Genomic DNA, 21,705 nt, shown 5'->3' with positions numbered 1-21,705 from the left:
TGTGCTTTTCCAGCAACTTTGTTTTTGTTCAAAGTTTGACTGTTCTTTCCACCAGACCATTGGACTTAATATTGAGTTCAACACCTTCAGATTGTGAAACCACTGCCATTCCTTCTTTTTCTTTTAGCTTTACTTGTTAGATTCTCTGTCACTACGTCCGCTCCACCCTCCCCCCACCCAATCTCAGGGACTGTCTTTCTTTCCAGTTAGACACGCCATTGTTCTGCCATTCTCACTTAATCTGAACTATCAACATCCTTTTTCCCCCAGCACTCCACCCTCTTCCCTGCCGTTCGCACCTCCCCCCCCCCCGCCTCCACTGCATAAATGCTGTCCCCTCCACATTTCACGTCAGCTCTGAAGAAGAGTCATGTCAACTCGAAACGTTAGCTTGCTTTCTCTCCTCGGATGCTGCCTGACTGCTTTGATCTCCAGCACTTTTTGTTCTCAGTATAGGTAGAGTGTGACTGCATGCAGTGGATGGTGCATGTAAGGAATGAGCTGCCAGGGGAACCAGTGGAGGCGAGTACAATTACAACATTTAAAAGACATTTGGACAGGTACATGAATAGAAAATGTTTGAATGGATATGGGCCAAAAGCATGCAAGTGGGACTAGTTCAGTTTAGGATAACTGATCGGCATGGTTGAGTTGGATTGAAGTGTCTCTTTCCATGCTGTAATTGTCTATGACTCTATGGAGGAGGTGCAGAACTGATTCACCAGGATGTTGCTTGGGTTGGTGCATTTTACCTGGGGTTGTTCTCTTTAGAGAAGGCTGAGAGGGGACCTGATTAAGGTGTACAAGATAATGAGTTGAAGGATCAATAATGAGGGCACAAATTTATTGGAGGAGATTTATACGAGTTTTGAAGAAAGACTTTTTTCACCCAGAAGGTGGTGAGCATCTGGAACTGCCTAGAAGGAGGAGGCGATGGCCTAGTGGTATTATCACTGGACTGTTAATCCAGAGACATAGATAACATTCGGGTCAATAAATGTTGCCTAGCCAGCGATGCCCTCAGCCCGTGAATAAATAAAGGGAGTAGAAGCAGAAAACCTCGCAACCTTTATAACATTCAAGGCTATGGGCCAACTGCTGGCAAGTGGGATTAGTGCAGATGGGTCAGCTTAGACTTGATGGGCCAAAGGGTCTCTTCTGTGCTATATGCCTCTATGACTCAGAGGCAGTCTGGTTGATTGGCAAGGGCAGAGGCAATGGCCTAGTGGTACTATCGCTGGACTGTTAATCCAGAGACTCAGATAACGTTCTTGGGACCTGGGTTTGAATCCTACCATGGTAGCTGATGAAATCTGAATTCAATAAATATCTGGAATTCAGAGTCTAATGATGACCATGAATCCATTGTTGATTGTTGGAAAAACCCATTGGCTCACTAATGTCCTTTAGGGAAGGAAACTGCCATCCTTACTTGGTCTGCCCTAAATCTTGGCAATTAGGTATGGGCAATAAATGCTGGCCTAGCCAGCCACACCCTCATCCTGTGAATGAATAAAGGAAGAAAAACTCCAACAGCAAAAACACTCTATCTTGATGCTTTGGTAAATGAATAACACTTCACATTAATTGCATGCTTGATTCCCACTGTGGTGATGCTGCATAGTTGAAGAAAGGTTCTTAGGTATTATGAGCATTTCTTGCAATGGGCAAGTATTAGGGATAATATTAATGATGGTCAATGAATAGTGGTAGCCCAATGAAGCCTGCATGTTCTAAGTGAATAAAAAAGTAATTCAATATTTTGCATCATGAAATTGATTACAGAGCAACAGAAAAAAATGTCTCATGATCCTTTGAATACAGGAAATAATTCTGTACTTTTGCTTATTGCTGGAGATCAGAAGTCATCAATTTTCACATGTTCCTTTCAGTGAACAAGTTTAAATGAAAACAAATGCCCTGATTTGGGAGTAATCAGTGGCATTGATGAAAGAGAGTGGGGTGGTAGAGGATGATTTCTGAAAACCACCTTCTGCCCCTGCCTCCAACATCCTGACTCTTCTCTTCCCACAATCACTATCCAGAAACATGATGATACAAATTACTTCACTTTTCACTGTTGGATCTCCCGAATAATAGGTTCAACTAGCAGAACTTGTGATATAGAGACTGCCAGCCAATGAGGTAACCTGGCAGGTGAGTGGACTAGAAACTCAATGATGCAGTGCCTATTGTTATGAAGGCCTCATATTTAATCATTTTTGTGGACTTAAGCTTGAAGCACTCTGGATACTTAGATATTCGAACATTATTCAATAGGGATTTATTAATAGTCACATATCTTGTTTACTACAGACAACCTGCCTGAGTTTACGGCTGTCAACTTGCAGTGTCTGCTTTGGATATTGATTGGAGTAGTTGATGACCAGCCTGCTGAATGCAAAGAGCTTCCCAATGTAGCTTTTCCCTTTCTAGAAAATTCCTTGCTGTGAAACCCGATTGTCCTCTTGAAGAGCATACAGAAGAATCATTGATACTGTATTTCCTCGGAAGCTTTATATGCAAAGATCCCAGCGATAACTGCCTATGTTTGATGAAACCCATCTACGCATGCTAGAATGTCAGACTAAAAGCCACCTGAACATTCTACACCTAATGCTTTTTGCCTTCAAGACTAACTATTATTGATTAACATTTATTGTGTCATCCCTGAGAATTTGATGGTAAGCTGCCTTCTTTAACTGCTGTAGTCCTTGAGATGTATAGACACTGACAGTAGAGTTAGGAAGGATGTTCCAGGATTTTGATGCACCAACAGTTATGGAAGACTGATATAATTCCAAGTCAGGATGGTGTGTGTCTTGAAAAGGAACATGCAGCTGGTGATACTCCCACGGATGTACTGACCTGTCCTTCTAGGTGGTAAAGATTACAGATTTGGAAGGTGCACTTGAAGGAACCTTGATAAGTTACTGTAGTGCATCTTGTACATGGTACACAGGACTACATTGGTGAAGATGGAAGTGAGTGTTGTTGATAATAGCTGGGGTGCCAATTAAGCAGACTGTTTTGTTTTGGATGGTGTCAAGCTTCCTGAGTGTTACTGGAGTTGCACCCATCTAAGCATATAGATAGTATTCCATGACACATTTGACTCAAGCCTGGTAGATAATGGAAAGACACTGAAAAAACAGAAGGTGAGTTATTTACTGCAGAATTCTGAGCCTCTGACCCCTCTTGCAGCCACAGCATTTCTACGGCTGGCCCAGTTCAGTGTCTGGTAAACAGTAGCACCAGAATATTGATAGTGAGGCAGTAAGTGATAGCGATGTCATTTAATGTCAAGGGGTAATGGTCAGATTATATTTTGTCAGGTACGGCTGTTGTGTTGTGCTTGTGTGGCATAAATGTTACTTGCCATTTGTCAGCATAAGCCTGGATGTTAACCAGCTCTTGCTGCATATGGACACAGCCTACTTCAGTGTTTGAGTTCTGGCTTTTGGAACTTGCGTGGCAACTGGAATCACTACGGTGCTTCCACAAACTTGAGATAGAGATGATAGCAAAGTTAAGAAAGCATTTAGCACAGCAGATTAAGACCAGGCAGGCAGAGAGGGAATGGGTGACAGTTAGGCAGTATAGAAAGACCAGGCACATAGTGCAGGAGTCCCCTGAATCTATCTCACTCATTAACTAGATTTTAATCGTGGATACTAGTGACGACAATGTTCATTACAGGAACATAGCAAGAACCAAAGTCTGGTACAAAGGTACAATTGGCTTAACTGCCAGACGATTCAGAAGGTGCTGGGGGCAGATGGAGAGACCAGGAGATTCAATAATGGTAAACTATTTGACAGTTAGATAACAGACAAGTGTTTCTGTGGTCATAGATATGACTCCAGGGTGATATGTTGCCTTCACTGTAGTCAAGCATGTCACAAAGTGGATACAGGACATTCTTTAGGGAAGGATGAAGATTTAGAGGTTGTGATCAACACCCAGCACCAAAGGCACAGATAGAAAGAAGGATACATTCCTGAAAGTAGCATTTAGGGAACTAGGCAAGAGACTGAAAAGAAAGACATCTAAGGTAGTAATCTTAGGATTGCTCCCAGTGCCACATGCTAGTGAGTATAGAGGTAGGCAAATTGAATGAATGAACATATTGGCTAGAAAAATGTTGCAGCACTGGGACTAATATTTGCTAGATCTATTCAGGACGGCTTAAACAAGCTTGTAGAGGGTTGATTACAGCAGTTGCTGAAATGACAGGTTTGCAATGCAGTGTGGTGTTAACTGTGACGGTTCAATTCCCATACTGGCGAAGGTCACAATGAAGGTCCCGCTTTCTCAGCTTCACCATTCGGCCTAAACGTGGTAATGTTCAGGTTGAACTCACCACCAGTCATCACTCTCTAATGATAGAGCAGCCTATTGTCCTATGGTGATCTTCAAACTAGCTTATCAATAGGATAGCAACTAAAGGGGAAATTCAGCTTGAACAAATACAGAAGTTATAAGTAGCAGAAAAGCTGTAAATGAAAGTGGAGAGCAATAGAGTCGAATCTTAGAATCAACTTTGGTTAAATTACAGAGTAGTTTTAAAATGGCAGAATTAAAGCACTCCATTTTAATGCACACAGCATTCGCAACAAAATAAGTGAATTGATGGTAGTAGTAGAACTAAAACGGTATGATTTAATTGGCATTTAGGAGACATAGCTGCAGGATGACCAGCACTGTGAACTGAATATTAAAGGATATTTACATTTAAGAAGTTTATGGAAAAGGAAACGGAGATAAGGTAGTGCTGATAATAAGGAATGAGATCAGCGTATTAGAGAGAGGGGATCTCTGCTCTGAGGAACATGACGTAGAAACTGTCTAAGAATGAGGAAGGGCCAGCAAATTAAGGTTTACAGGCTTCCAAACAGTTGTGGCAATGTAGGGCACAGTGTGATGAAAGGGATAAATTTGTTTGAGATGGAATTTAAAATATTGGTATATCGAATTGGTTACTGTTCTGAAAACTTTAAAAAATGAGTAGGCCAGGCAGTTCTTCCAAAATAGCGACCTAATTCAGTACGTGTCAGGCAGCAGCAATGTTAAATGTAAGACTGATTTTGTTGTGGAGGTTTGCAACAGGTGGAGTTAAAACATTAGCTTATTTTTGGTTCAAGATAATCAAGGTTTGATATTTGTTTATGAAATCCAGAGACTAGAAATTTACAGGCAGCTCAGGGGAGACCTGATAGGGGTCAGAAGAGATTACAAAGTTGGGTATTCCAAAGAGGAGAGACGGCTCAGTTCTCGTCATAAATGCACAGTCATAATTCAACTGACAGCTCTTTCATAGCGCAGAGGAAGACAAACCACACCCACTTTTCTCAGCAGCCAGCTGCTTTATTCTGAAATTTAAAGGTTCCGAAAGCCACTGTGAAATAGTTAGTGCATAAGGTAAGTGTGACGTTAGGATGCTGGAAGAATAGGGTGCCAGGCAAGCAGGGTACCCGGATTACCAGTTAAGTAGGTCATCACCTAGGGAGGGATAAGTTGATAGGGCTGGATGCTAGATGGGTGGTGTACGGGGTAAGGTAACTAAGGTGTCAGGTGGGTAGGATGTCAATTGGGAAGGGGTGCAAGGTAAGTGATGCAAAGTAAGTGATGCAGTGTTTAGGGTAGGCTGGTTTAAGAGAATGCAACTCCAGAAGGCGCATAGGTGTCTAGTGGGCGAGGGGGAATGACTGGTCCCATGGCAGTGAGGTCAAGTCAGGTCAGGTCAGGTCTGGTGGCAGGGGACTGCAGAGGGTTCAGTCAGGGTCCGGGGGATGTAAGTAATGCAGGAAAGTACTAAGAAGAATCAGTTAGGATGAAGTTAAAGATTTAGAGTCACAGAGTCATAGAGATGTACAGGCCCTTTGGTCCAACTTGTCCATGCCAACCAGATATCCTAAATAAATCTAGGCTCATTTGCCAGCATTTGGCCCAAATCCCTCTAAACTCTTCCTATTCATATACCTATCCTGATGTCTTTTAAATGTTGTAACTGTACCAGCTATCACCACTTCCTCTGGCAGCTCATTCCATTCACGCACCACCCTCTGCATGAAAAAGTTTCCCCATAGGTCCCTTTTAAATCTTTCCCCTCTCATGTTAAACCTATGTCATTGAGTTTTGGACTCCCCTACCCCGTGGAAAAGACCTTGTCTATTTATCTATCCATGGCCCTCATATTTAATAAACCTCTATAAGGTCACCCCTCAGCCTCCTCGCTCCAAAGAAAATTGCCCCAGCCTATTCAGCCTCTCCCTACAGCTCAAACTCTCCAACCCTGGCAGCAGCCTTGTAAATCTTTTCTGAACCCTTTCAAGTTTCACAACATCCTTCCTTTAGCAAGGAAACCAGAACTGCACACAGTATTCCAAAAGTGACCTAGCCAATGTCCTGTACAGCTGATGTAACGGCATAATTTCTATGGATTTGGCTCTCTGATAGTATGTCAGTAAGATGGAACCTTGTTTTGCTGCATGTTTTAAGATCTGTCAAACTGCATTCTGCATTCAGATAGGTAAATTTGTTTTTCTTCGACTTTTGTGTCATAAAGTTCCAACCTGTTGTTAAAGAATCTCTGCAGTCCCATAGGACTGACAACCATGTTATATGGTCAGAGTCATACAGCATGCAAATAGACTCTTTAGTCCAACCAGTCCATGCCGAACATAATCCCAAACTAAACTAGTCCCACCTGACTGCTCCTGGCCCACATGCCTCTAAACGTTTCCTTATCATATATCCATCCAAATGTCTTTTAAACGTTTTAATTATACCCACATCCACCACTTCTTCAGGAAGTTCATTCCACACACGAACCACCCTCTGTGTAAAATGTGCCCCCTAGTCTTGAAATTCCCCATCTTATGTTAATTATATTTTTAAAAACTGATCAATCAAGACAGATTTCATTCTGGGATCTGATATGTTCAGTAATACCATCAGCTTGACTATAACAAGTGGGGGCTCCTACTGGGACTAAATTCATATAAATTTAAGAGAGTATGTGGAGGATAACACAAGACTTTTGTGTTGAAGTTTATTACATGGTTTGAATTTTCAAGATGGCACTGAATGTTGCCAAGAGCTTTCTGAGAATAGAAGGCATAGCACAATTATTTGAAATCTTTGATTCAGGCTAAACTGAGATCTAGCAGATAAATTGAAGGTAAGAAATAAAAGCAACGTCTTGTAAGGTGGAGATGCTGAGGGTAATTGACCAATATTTAGAATTAGAGTTATACAGCAGGTTGAGAAGAGGAGGAAACCTGAAGCTGAGATGTCTCAGCTGGAATTAGACAAGAAACAGTTGAAAATAAAAAAAAATTAACTTAGAAGAACATCAATGAGAAAGGCTTGAACTGAAAGAGAAAGAGAAAAGCAAAAACAGAAGAGAATGAAAATAAAAGAGAAATGGAAAGGGAGGAAAAACAAAGGAAAAGAGAGTTGGAAATAAGCAATTTTAAAATAGAAATGGAGGAGGAAAAAGCATAGTATTGGAAATGAGATGAAATTGAAATAGTTTGAACACAAAAAAGATCAGAAAATTAGAAATCACTGCCCACTCACCATATGTAAATGAATAATTAAGGGTCAAATAAGCTTACTAATAGCTCAGGTGACCTTTATATAACTCTGCCATAATACAGTTGGCTTGGATAGGCAATTGGGAGTGGGCAGTCTTTCTTTTAATTTTCGAAACCATTGGAAGGAAATAGGGTACTACCTTCAGAAGGTGTCCTAGGCACATTAAAGTTTACAAGCCCTCCCCATCCAATGTCTACGGATTCGATGAGCTTTCAACCCTGGACTAGTGTCAGTCCCAGCAGCGCCTACTATGCTCAATGAGGAACGAAAGTCTCATTTCTCACTAATTCAGCCTGCCTGTAGTGTGGTATGGCTTTGACGGAGGTTGGATTGGAGTTTGTCAAGTGGATGCTGACTTTCCTTCTGGGTGGACAAGTCATCCAATCACTCCCTCCCCTTTAACACTATTCCTGGATCTGCAATAAGCCTTCCTGCCTCACTTCTCTCTGAAATACCATTACAGAAGGGTTCCACTAAAATTTGGAGGGGAGGATCACAGAATTCCTGGAAGCATCCCATAAATGTATGCCAACTGCAGGTAGTTTCTACTTGTTTTCTCCCTTGGGTTCAACTGGCTAACATTGGCAAGTTTCAACTCACATTAAAAGCTGGGAAAGTGGTTCAACCACAAGAAAGGAAACCAACCATGTAAATGAAGTGAGTCAGAAAATAGGAGCAGAATCATTCCTCTGTAAATGTAGGACATCTCTGGAGCACTGCACCAGTATGTTCCCCTAGGAGAACATCAGAACTCAATAATAATGATTGACTTTGTTAGAGGATAGTTCCATAAACAATATCATGGAACTGAAAATATCATTTATACAAGTATACATCAGTGATTAAAAAATACTACCCAGTAAAATAATATATGTTTCATATATAAAGGAGAGTGAAACTAACCAGTTGTATCGACTGGCTGCAAGGCAAAGCCCTCCTCTTCGTTGAGCAGCAGAGTTGCTTGGTCACATACAGTTCTATCTTCTTGAAGTAAAGTATCAGGAACATGTGACTCACCTATTGAAATAATGAAATGCAAAAATAAATCATAAGTACCTTAGCCTTCTCTTTACCTATCTTTACATGTGTCCGAGGAAGCAGAGCCACAACATACTTATTGATGATTCTAGTAGCTGCATGTTGTTCATGGGTGTTATGCTGATGTATTGTCTGAAATTCATAACATCTTTAGGTCTTCAAGAGACCAACTTTATTAAGTCAACTGATGGTGTCTTAGTGGAATATCTTACTATGTCAACTTTATAACCTTTTTGCTTCAGGTAATAGTCAAGTTCTGCAATAACCATTACCAACACTAGCATGTGGAGCAGTCAGGTTTCAACTTGTCACACAACACATATACTGCCATTGTCGTGTGACATGATAAACAAAGACAGAGGCATCCTCAGCCATTGTTGCAACAATGAAAATCCAGGGCAAAATTCCTCAAACAAATGCATGTTAATGAACATCAGTCTGGGCATTAATGACAAGTTTCACTTATTCATGTCTGCTGCTGTGCTATCAGGCAACTAACTATCCTTTGATTCTCCTCTTTCCGGGCAGATAAGATAAATACAAGAAGTCTCATAATGATAACCTCTGTGTGAATATAATTTACATGGACTGAACATGTCACTCAAACTTCAAAGAAGTATGTTGAAATAAACAGGTAATTCAAATTAATAACCATTATAAGAACATAAGCGCAGGCAATTTTCTGACAAGTTGTCCAGTCACAGCAAGGCATCACTAATGACAGGGAGGTTTTCCCTCGCTTACTCAAAAATGCAGGTTACAGGTGTGATATTTAGATAAAAAGAAGCCATAGACTCGTGACTAAAATCGCCCATTTCATGCAAGATGAAATAACAAGATTTGGGATTTGGGTGTGATATTTGAGAGCTAAGGCTATTAAAAAATATGAAAGCAAGGCAAGTAAAGGATTTGAGATACAGAAAGACTAGGAACTAAGTGATTAGTAGATAGACTCAAAAGGCAAATGGCCTCCGTTTCTACATTTCCTTCACCTTTAGATAAAATATTTTAAAACCATTATCCTATGGAAAGGTTTCACTGATGCTGCGGGAGCACTGCTTAGGTTTGTAATCTTTTCGGCCAAAGAGAAATGACGTGGAACATACAAATGCAAAACATGTATTTTCACTTTAAATGCTATAAATGCACATACCAGACTTACAAGTTGGTAGGTTTTTATTGGATAAATCGCTAGTCATGCGTCCATTAGTATCTGCAAAATCCACAAAGGCATTTTCAGCTTCGCCACTGAGAAACTCCTCTGAAAATTAAATCAAAGTTCCTTTAGCTTCAGTGGAAAGAATTATTTTTGTAAGTCATCTAAACACATACCTATTGACAGCAAATTAATTTATTTATGTAGCATGTTTTCTGAATTATTGTTTTGTAATTATACCACATCAGTTAATTAGAAAAAGCATTATGCATAAGTCACAATAACCTGTTTGATACATGGATAACCAAATGCTATTCCTGTTATAAAGTTGAGAGGTTTACGTTAGTTTATGTAGGGATGCCAACTTTTTCCACATCCAAAACAGCCAAAGAATAGGACAGCAGCAAAGGAGGGAGTGGGATCATGACTTAAATTCTCAGATTATTCCATTTACTCCATGAAAATGTATTACAGGTACTTCTATAATGTGATAGTTGCGTTCTTGCATGATCTTGCGCTGTAGAAAATCGCCACAAGAAATCGCGTTATTGGGAAATCACTTTACTTGTACAGTAGAAAGTTCGCATTATCCAAACAGCATCCACTTTTCATCAATCAGCCGATTCGAGTTAACAAAACACGCATTATAGTAGAACTACCTGTACAGACATTTTAATAACCTATTTGTTAAGTACTGATTCAGCAGTCTTTGATTTAAGACGAAAGTGTTAACACACAAATTATGTGGGAGTAGACAGCTTCATTCAGCTAGATACCTAATACTAAATAATTTTAATAATCTGCAACAGGTGAAATTACACCAGATGATTTGTTCAGTAAAAGGCCATAGATGGGACCAAGAGTACTTCAACTGCTTTAGTTTTCAGCCGAAGTAAAATTCATATAAAATAATTATAAGTGAGCACAATATTGTAAATCTATTTAGTTGTTGAATGTTTCACAAATATAGGCTGTTGACCTTATTATTCATGATGATTATGGTTTTTCACCCGACAGTGAACAATTGAAAGAACAGAAAGAAATGTGACTGATGATCAATGAGCAAACCAATGAACTACAAACAGGCAAAATGTTTTGAAACCATAAATTTACAGTACAGCTTGCAGTTCAATGCTCCTTTCACCACTATATTACATGCTCATCATACAAATGTTCACAACTCAAGTACAACTCATACAAGTGGTTTTGTGCACAAATGATTTTTCACCATCTGGCCCAGAGCTTACAACAGGTTACTCTACACCTGGATAACTCGTCACAATGCAAATAAACATGACAGATAATGCATGTATTAATGTAACATACATTTAGTCTGAAAGGCTAACTTTTCCCGTGCTACCAAATTTTGTACAGATCTGGAAAAAAAATAATCAGACGACATATAAAATGGCCTGCTGGATTCACCGTCACTTGGTTTTAGCAAGATGGTAAAAGTTAATTACTCCATTGAGACATTTACACTAAATTATTATCACGTTCCTTCAAGATTAAAACAAATTAAAAAAAGACAAGGCAGTTAAGATCAGGAGACAGTGAAGGGACCAAAACAACCTAAATTCAAAGAATTTGAAAGAAGGGTTATACTTTAAAAAATATGAAACATACCTAACATATAAGTGGCTCCTTCATCTCCAAATCCATCATTTTGAAAGTTATTTTTATCTCCGTTTAATGTAAATGTGTCTTTCACAGCACTGGAATTATTATTTTCTGGAGTTTCAGCAAGTATAGATTCACTGGTGCTCATCAGATTGTCATCCAATATGCCATTATTACTTAATGTTCCATAATCATCACCTGGCAGGAACAAAAAGTATTTATAAAATTCTGTTTTTTTCAAAGCATACAAGTAACGTGGTGGAGCGATAGACAATTCTAAGGAGAACACAAGAATTTTTTTCACTTGAGAAGTTCAAGTGAACTTACAATAGCTTGGCAGTGAAATACTCACACTTGCAGTACTGTATGCAGTTTTAGTCTCCTTAAAAAAGGAAGGACATACTTGTTCACAAGGGAGTGCAATAAAGGGATCCACTCAACCGGTTCCTAGGCTGAAGGGATTATTCTATGAACAGAGAACAAGGAGACCAGGCCAACATTCCTGGAATTTATAGGAATCAGAACTGATTTAATTAAAAGACACAGATTCACAAGAGGATTGACAGGGTATATGCTGGGAAAATGTTTCCCTTGCCTGGGGAAATTAGAACGAGGATGATGCCTCAGAATAAGGGTTAAGTCATGTCAGGCATATACACCATTTCTCCACTCGAAGGGCTATGAATCTTTGTGGAGATAGTGATGTTGTGGCAATGTCACTGAACTGGTAACCAAGAGACTCAGGCTGATGATCAGTAGGTACATGAGTTTGAATCCCATCATGGCAAATGATAAAATTAGAATTCATAGAATCCCTACAGTGTGGAAACAGGCCAATTGGCCCAGCAAGTCCACACTGCCCCTCTGAAGAGCACCCCACCCTGACCCAACCCCCTTCCCTTTCCCTGTAGCACTGCATTTCCCATGGCTAATCCACCTAACTTACATACCCCTGGATACTACGGGCAATTTAGCATGGCCAATCCACCTAACCTGCACATCTTTGGACTGTGGGAGAAAACCAGAGCAGCCGGCAAAAATCCACACAGACACGGGGAGAATGTGCAAACCCCACAAAGACTGCTGCCCGAGGGTGGAATTATACCTGGGTCCCTGGCACTGTGAGGCAGCAGTGCTGACCACCGAGCCATTGTGCTACCCTGCAAAAGCATCCTGCCCTATCGCCGTAACACATATGGGGTTTTTACCACGGCCAATCCCACCTAACCTGCACATCTTTTGATGGTGGGAGGAAACAGGAGCATCCGGAGGGACCCACACAAACACAGGGAGAACGTGCAAACTCCACACAGGCAGTCACCCAAGGCTGGAATTGAACCCAGATCCCTGGCACTGCAAAGCAGCAGTGCTAACTACTGTGCCACCGAGCAGAAAATACCTGGAATTAAAAGCTGAGATAACAAGGTGTAGAGCTGGATGAACACAGCAGGCCAAGCAGCATCAGAGGAGCAGGAAGGCTGATGTTTCGGGCCTAGACCCTTCTTCAGAAATGGGGGAGGGGAAGGGCGTTCTGAAATAAATAGGGAAAGAGGGGGAGGCAGATAGAAGATGGATAGAGGAGAAGATAGGTGGAGAGGAGACGGACAGGTCAAAGAGGCGGGGATGGAATCAGTAAAGGTGAGTGTAGGTGGGGAGGTAGGGAGGGGATAGGTCAGTCCAGGGAGGATGGACAGGTCAAGGGGGCCGGATGAGGTTAGTGGGTAGGAGATAGGGGTGGGGCTTGAGGTGGGAGGAGGGATAGGTGGGAGGAAGGACAGGTTAGGGAGGCGGGGACGAGCTGGGCTGGTTTTGGGATGCGACAGGGGGAGGGGAGATTTTGAAGCTTGTGAAGTCCACATTGATACCATTGGGCTGCAAGGTTCCCAAGCGGAATATGAGTTGCTGTTCCTGCAACCTTCGGGTAGCAACGTTGTGGCACTGCAGGAGGCCCAGGATGGACATGTCGTCTGAGGAATGGGAAGGGGAGTTGAAATGGTTCGCGACTAGGAGGTGCAGTTGTTTAGTGCGAACCGAGCGTAGGTGTTCTGCAAAGCGGTCCCCAAGCCTCTGCTTGGTTTCCCCGATGTAGAGGAGGCCACAACGGGAACAGCGGATGCAGTATACCACGTTAGCAGATGTGCAGGTGAACATCTGCTTGATGTGGAAAGTCTTCTTGGGGCCTGGGATGGGGATGAGGGGGAAGGTGTAGGGGCAGGTGTAGCACTTCCTGCGGTTGCAGGGAAAAGTGCCGGGCGTTGTGGGGCTGCAGGGGAGTGTGGAGCGGACAAGGGAGTCCCGGAGAGAGTGGTCCCTCTGGAAAACAAATAAGGGTGGGGAGGGAAAAATGTCTTTGGTGGTGGGGTTGGATTGCAGATGGTGGAAGAGTCGGAGGATGATGCGTTGGATCCAGAGGTTGGTGGGGTGGTACGTGAGGACGAGGGGGATTCTGTTTTGGTTGTTATTGTGGGGAGGGGGTGTGAGAGATGAGTTGCAGGAAATGCGGGAGACACGGTCGAGGGCGTTCTTGACCACTGAGGGGGGGAAGTTGCAGTCCTTGAAAAACAAGGACATCTGAGATGTACGGGAGTGGAATGCCTCATCCTGGGAGCAGATGCGGCGGAGGCGAAGGAATTGGGAATAGGGGATGGCATTTTTGCAGGAAGGTGGGTGGGAGGAGGTGTATTCTAGGCACGTGTGGGAGTCGGTGGGCTTGAAATGGATATCGGTTTCTAGGTGGTTGCCCGAGATGGAGACAGAGAGGTCCAGGAAGGAGAGAGAGGTATTAGAGATGGTTCAGGTGAACTTAAGGTTGGGGTGGAAGGTGTTGGTGAAGTGGATGAACTGTTCGAGCTCCTCGTGGGAGCACGAGGTGGCGCCAATACAGTCATCAATGTAACGGAGGAAGAGGTGGGGTTTAGGGCCAGCGTAGGTACGGAAGAGGGGTTGTTCTACGTAACCTACAAAGAAGCAGGTATAGCTTGGGCCAATGCGGGTACCCATGGCCACCCCCTTTGTCTGTAGGAAGTGGGAGGAATTGAAAGAGAAGTTGTTGAGGGTGAGGACGAGTTCGGCTAAGCCGATGAGGGTGTCAGTGGACGGGGACTGGTCGGGCCTGCGGGACAGGAAGAAGCGGAGGGCCTTTAGGTCATCTGCATGGGGAACGCAGGTGTATAGGGACAGGACGTCCATGGTAAAGATGAGGTGTTGGGGACCGGGGAATTAGAAGTTCTGGAGGAGGTGGAGGGCGTGGGTGGTGTCACGGACGTAGGTAGGGAGTTCCTGGACCAAGGGGGAGAAAATGGAGTCCAGATAGATGGAGATAAGTTCGGTGGGGCAGGAACAGGCGGAGACAATGGGTCGACCAGGGCAGTCAGATTTGTGGATTTTGGGAAGGAGATAGAAGCGGGCGATGCGGGGTTGGGGAACGATGAGGTTGGAGGCTGTGGGTGGGAGGTCACCTGAAGTGATGAGGGTGTGGATGGTTTGGAAGATGATGGTTTGGTGGTCAGGGTGGGGTCATGACCAAGGGGGCGGTAGGACGAGGTGTCGGAGAGTTGGCGCCTGGCCTCTGCGATGTAGAGTCAGTGCGCCATACTACAACTGCGCCTCCCTTGTCCGCGGGTTTTATGGTGTGGTTGGGATTGGAGCGGAGGGAGTGGAGGGCTGCACGTTCTGTGGGGTAGAGGCTGGAATGGGTGAGAAGGGTGGAGAGGTTGAGGTGATTGATGTCACGACGGCAGTGGAAATGAAGAGGTCAAGGGAGGGTAGGAGGCCTTGGGGTGGTGTCCAGGAGGAGGGGGTGTGTTGGAGGCGGGAGAAGGGGTTAGTAGAGGGAGGGTTAGGTTCACGGTTGAAGAAGTAAGCGCGGAGACGGAGGAAAAACTGCTCTATGTCCAAACGTGGCCGGTATTTGTTGATGTGTGGGTGGGAGGGGACAAAGGGAATTAAAAGCTGGTGACCATGTGACTGTCAATTATTGAAACCCAGCTGGTTCAATAATGTCCTTTAGGGAAGCAAATCTGCTATCCTTACCTGGTTTTGCATACATTTGACCTCAGACCCACAGCAATATGTGGTCTGAATGTTACCAGCAAATGTCAGTTTCATCAAGTTACTGGAGGGTTTCTCTCCACAAGGCCTATTGAATTTTCTCAAGCGATCATTCCAAACTTGCCTCATTAAATAGATACCTTGACCCTGTGCCACCACTCTTGTCCAAAACCAGTTTGATTCTCCCATTCACTGTAGACTGCCTATTCAGTCAGTTAGAACTCCCCACCATGTTTCTCCCACCTGTACCAACACTAACAGCTGTGCCACCCACATTTACCTCACTCAATCCTCCCTCTCATTATGTAATAAAATGACTAATAATAGGGCTGGAAGAGCCAAGTCAGATGGTAGGATGCCAGTAATGTGCCTTCTCACCCACTTAGAGGAAAGGATCTTGACGCTGCTGGGGAAGACCAAGACCCCTTATGTCAAGGTATCGAAAGTTTCATGTCGTGACAACTGAGTTAGAAGCATTTTTCATTGTTGTGCTACTCTCCCACTATCCACTGTACTATTAACATACCACAATTCTAACCCTTTGTCTCAATATTTCTCTCTTTTGTCACCTGCAGGAACCAGCAGCATGTCAACAGTGTGTATCAAGGCCCAGTGTGACATCACCCTTTTCCACTTCTGAGGAAGAGAACATGGAGACCTCAGAGGAAGCACTTCACGACTCCTCAGATACTGAAGCAGTCCATGTTCAAATGCAACAAGATCTGGACAATATCCAGGTTTGGTCTGACAAGTTGTAAGTAACATTTGCGCCACACAAATGCCAGGCTATGACCATTTCTAATAAAGACACAATCCAACCCTTGACTTCAAAGGTGTTACCATCATTGAATCCCCCACTATGAACATTGTTGGTGGGGATGGGCGTTGGTTACTATTGATCAGAAACTCAACTGCACTTGCCACATACGCACAATGGCTACAAAAGCAGGTCAGACGCTGGCAATCCTGCAACGAAAGACTCACATCCTGACTCCCAATAGCCTGTCCACCATCTACAAGGCACGAGTCAGGAGTGTGATGGAATATTTCCCACTTTTTTGGATGGGTGCAGATCCAAAAACTCTCAAGAAGCTTGACACCATTCAAGAAAAGACAACACACTTGATCGGCACCACATTCACAAGCATCCACTCCCTCCATCACTGATGCTCAATAGCAGCGGTATGCACTATCTACAGATGCAATGCAGAAATTCACCAAAGATCCTCAGACAGTACCTTACAAACCCACAAACAATTTCATCTAGAAGGTCAAGGGCAGCAGATACATGGGAACACCACCTCCCGTAAGATCCCCTCCAAGCCACTCACCATCCTGACTTGCAAATATATCTCTATTCCTTGCCTGTCACTGGGTCAAAATCCTCGAATTGCCTCTCTAAGGGCCTTGTCAGTCTACCTCCAGCACATGGACTGTAACGGTTCAAGAAGCAGCTCACCACCACCTTCCCAAGGGCAACTAAGGATAGGCAACAAATGCTGGTAAGCCAGTGATGCTCATGTCCCACAACTGAATAGAATAAAATGGTGAATCTTCATTACAAGGATACAGGGCACAGCCATTAGACACACAGCTGGAGGAGGAGCCACCAACAGGGCCCCAAGAAGGCTCCTCTCAAGACATTCCAGAGGCGGCCTGCCTTCCACTTCCAAACTGCCCTGCATCCTCAGTCCTGTGGGAATTCAAGTTGAGGAGGCTGCACCTACCTCTGGGCAGGATATAGTCTGCATGTCTGGGCTCTCTAACAAATGCACCCCATGGCAGGAGGGGAAGAAAGAAGAAAAACTTCTGAGGGTTCATAGGTGTCACATCAATGTAAGAAAATGTTCACATTTGCAGATATACGTTCATTTTTCACCATCAGCTGTGGGGGCAAGTCTCTGTCTAGCCAAAACTGCAACACTGAAGGTATAGAGCCCACTCATCCTCAGTGCTACACGATGTTTCATAATCCAAGGTGTGAAGTGAACAGCTCCATAAATCAATTACAATGCAACCATAAGACCATAATATTAAGATACAGGAACAGAAGTAGGACATTCAGACCATCAATGAATCAGTCATTGCTATTTTAAGAATCGTTCCAGGTAACTAAACAGTTCTATTGCATCACAGGCATTTGTGGGATTCATTTGTTATCTTGCATAACATGGTCAGGAGTGCTTGGGCAAAGGAGTTGGGTTGCCCGCAACAGGCCAATGCCTAAGTTCACAAAGTATTTATTATTCATTGATGTGCTTCAGCTTCAGTGTATGGGTGTTTGTATAATGGTGTTCCCCTTTGAAGACCCTCACATCACTCAAAATTGAAGCCCCTCCTCCCTCAAAAACTAAAGCACTTACCCCACACACTCCGCATATGGTCGCAATAATTGTTATTTATGTTGTCTACTTGCTATTTACATCACGATGGAAGGAAACAGTAGCCACAACTCAAATATGTCATTCTCAGCCTATTTGTGTTGGTGAACACACAAACGTAAACATTCCCTTTTCCTACTAGGTTGAACTGAAAAGTACAAAAAAAGCAAAGCAGGGATTTTGCAAGCATCCAGATAAACACAAAGTGAGTCAGTGTTAACAGAACAAGCAAGCAGCCTGGGATACAGCCTGGTCCAATCTGCGAACTAAGTGCCTCTCCCTGCACACAAAGTATCCTTGCAACAGCATTCTAATGAGAAATGATGGTGACTTCAAATGGTGCAATATTAAGCGTAGAAGCATACTGTAAGAGGATCAGAGACGTCCATGATGATGCGGTACAGCATGTACCATAATGGATGCCAATATCCATGGACAGGGCTGCTTGTGGCCGCTGCTATTGAAGTGTGCCCAGAGATTTTGGTGTCGGGTGTTCAAGATAGAGGTCTGGAGAAGCAAGTGGCAAACTGGAGTCACCAGGTCCCACTCAGACCGTTATATCTGGAATTCTTGGTGTCTAGTTTCTATTTGGCAGGTGAGAACATGGAAGCCTGCATAATAATCATGTTAGATTAGGGCATAATAAAGAGTGATAATGAATGTCAACCCTTGTTAATCGGCTTCTCACCGCTCACAAGTGAGAATCATGTCTCAAATGTTCAGGACTTAGTTGGAAAGTACAACTTTGAAGTCTTGATATAAAGAAGACCCTCACTTGGCATCTCTCCCAAATTTCTTGCCATAGTACATGTCATTCAGAGGCTTGGCCAACTCAAATGTAGTTGACTCTAAATTGCCCTCTGAAATGGCCCTAGCAAGCCATTCAGTTCAAGTGAAAATCAGGAATGGGTAACAAGTGCTGGCCCAGGCAGTGACACCCACATTCCATGAACAAATAAAGAAAAATCTTTGTAATTTTCTACCTCAGTGAACTGTAGATGTTTTGCCACTAAACACATTCAAGACAGAGGTCAGTAGATTGAGTAATAAGGGAATTAACAAATATGAGAAGATGGAGTTGAGGTGGGTATCAACAGCAAGCCTGAAGGGCCAAATAGCCTACTCTCTCTCTTACTAAAAAATACCTATTTGCTACAAGATGAATAAGCATTATTCAGCTCAATTTGCTTTTGAAGTTAACTATCAGAAATGTAATTCTCTTTCTGGTTGATTCTGAAATCTGTGGATTCAAGTCTCATTCCACAAACCTAAGCACTAGACAGTATTGAGGAAGTGCTGCACTATCAAGAGCCCCATACTCCACTAAGACATACCACTGAGGTAGTATCGTCTCCACAGTGTTCTCTCTTAACTATCATGTACAGGGAGAAACAAAATGGACATATTTACTTTAATATATGTTAATGTCAGGAGTGTATTGTCTACATGAACCACTAAAACATTAATGCATAAGTTTTCTTCTAAAGGAGAATGCAAATAGTATCACTAAGGTACTTGCAGGAAAGAGGAAGAGAAGGGTCATTGGGATGGTTCTGTAGTGTTCTGGTTCTGTTGTTTGAAACAACAACATTGGGGCAAAGGATGTTCCATAAGAAGTTGATAAATTTTTAAAAAGATTCGTATTAACTACGTTTCTTGTCACAAAGTCAAATTATGTGAACCATATTGCCAATGTCTTGTTATTACTGTATTAGAAAACTGTGCCCTAGTCTGGGCTCCATAAAATGTTTGTTCTGTTAACTTGACATGTTAAAGACATTGTAGCATTCATACAATAGTATTCACATTCATCCTTGATCTTATTAAAAACAGAATGAACAAAAAGTAATTTTGGAATGAGTTCTCAATCCAGCCACATTATCATGCCAGTCCAATCCAGTGGCTATTCTGAAGAATGGTAACACTTCTGGCTGAAACAAGTGTTATCATGGGAACAAGTTTATTTTAGGAAATTTTAACTCTGAACTGGAGGATTCACAGAAGAGCTAAATTCAATCCTGGTAGAGACACAGGTAATTTTCATCTCATTGCCTTAACAGTAAACTACTGCAGAAGAATGCCTGCAATTTACAGAACCTTCGATTGTAATTCCTCTTAATTAAATTAAAAATCAGGCATGCTTTACAACAAATGAGTGTTCTATTCTACTATGTTACTACGAGGTTATGAAGATAAAAATCTACACCACAATAAAGGGAGCTTAGTCTGATTAGGTTATTAAATCCATTTGATAAAGTGGGCTCCAAAAATTTTACTTCAGATGAATATGCTCTGAAAACCAATGGCTATGAGCTTAGATTTCACTCTGAAGTGAATGCTTGACCACTAATGCCAATCAATCCCATAAGGCAATGCTGATCACCATTTCAAGAGTTAAGTGTGTGAGCAAACAGACTTCATCCAGAGACTCCTGAAATGCAGAAGGAGGTTTTCAAAATTTCAGCATTCTAGGGCACAACTATTTAATTCTGCAAATTTCTTTGGTGGCCATTCTGTTCTATTTGAACAGCATCTCAAACAGAGTGATGTCCCTCCTACCTCAATGCAAATGTTTTCTTCAGACAAAATTACCAATGACAGAAAATCCAAAATCAGGAAAAAATACATAAAGCATCTATTCCTTGCCTCCTCTTCAAGTAAATATTTCTGCAAAGTTCCAATAATGTTGTTCTCACTTTCACCCTCAATAGCTTAAAATTTTCTTTATCTGTTTCATTCTTCCCCTCACTGTACTACCATTCTTCCTGCAACGTAGAATGCCTTGGGATGTTTTCAATCATAAAAGCACATCTAAGTGTAAGTTCTCATTGCTACAGTTGCATTATTTACAACCATTCCAGTCAAACATCTGCCTCTAATGGCTAGGAGTAGCTACTTATTCTAAGGACAGTCACATACTCACTATGTAATGTCTGGAAAAATTTCTAGCTGTAACTGTAAATCATGGGTTAGTTAGGCAGTAAGTTTAAAGAGCTATCATCTGTCCTCACCAAAGCCATTATACTGAAGAATACTGCATAGATCTTCTCTAAGGGTGATCGCCTCAGCTGTGCTCTGGTTTAATGTAAAGTGTTCTGCAACATCAATAGCACTGGAGACAGAGTCAAATGTGATTAAATGAGTATCAACAATAGTTTACATGATGTAACATAAAGAGCACATTTAATTCTTCAGCATCTTCATGTAGTTTAAATCTGCAACATAGTTATTGAATAGAAATAATCATATATCCTTAATTTATCTTATTTCATGCTCTAATAGAGGTAGTTATGCTGTTGGCGAACAAGCTAAAACTAACCTTAGTTTTATGTCCATAAATCTTTCAAATCCTTTTATATTTAGCATTAGTATATATAGCACAGTGATTAAGAAGTAAATTGTTTAATGCATAAGTAATACACAGGATAAAAATTTCAGCTTGGGGCTGAGAGTTTGTACCTATAAATCTCTGCACTTAATGAGCTCCAAATCCCAAACTTCAACTAATTGAAGCAAATCATCAACACGACAGGAGTAAACAAACATACTTCCCTTTAGCAAATTCTATTGCATAAATGTTGCAGTGTTTCACAGATAAGTGGTAAACTCTCGACCATTAATTTAATGTAGACATAGTAAAGCACATTAACTTTGCTATGGTTGGAGTCTCGTGAACGACTTGCTATTCTTTTTTCCACAGCACTACTAGAAATCAGAATGTTCTAATCAAAGCACGGAGCTAGATGAAATTCTGAGGGTGAGCTACCTGCACCCCAGAGTAAAGTCAAAGGGAAGCTGCCGATATTCAGCTCTTAAATCTGTAAATCAAGATGAATTTACTTCTCTATCTGGAAGTGG

At 42.2% G+C, this 21,705-nt stretch overlaps 1 protein-coding gene across 1 annotated transcript in view; it reads right to left on the bottom strand.

Annotated features, from left to right (window-relative positions):
• Window positions 1–21,705, bottom strand: part of LOC109916220 (double-strand-break repair protein rad21 homolog) — an 83,870-nt gene that overhangs the window by 40,402 nt on the left and 21,763 nt on the right. The window contains exons 5-8 of the mRNA XM_048608520.1: window positions 20,859–20,959; window positions 11,423–11,614; window positions 9,794–9,901; window positions 8,506–8,619 (exon numbers count right to left, since the gene is read on the bottom strand). Of these exons, the coding sequence (XP_048464477.1) occupies window positions 8,506–8,619; window positions 9,794–9,901; window positions 11,423–11,614; window positions 20,859–20,959 (515 nt within the window). The remainder of the gene's footprint in view (window positions 1–8,505; window positions 8,620–9,793; window positions 9,902–11,422; window positions 11,615–20,858; window positions 20,960–21,705) is intronic.

This window comes from Rhincodon typus, chromosome 19 (genome assembly GCF_021869965.1).
Source record: "Rhincodon typus isolate 14 chromosome 19, sRhiTyp1.1, whole genome shotgun sequence".
In the NCBI taxonomy this organism is placed as follows: Eukaryota; Metazoa; Chordata; class Chondrichthyes; order Orectolobiformes; family Rhincodontidae; genus Rhincodon; species Rhincodon typus.
Note: the sequence above shows the minus strand (reverse complement) of the source record. Positions and strands in the feature narration are given on the sequence as shown.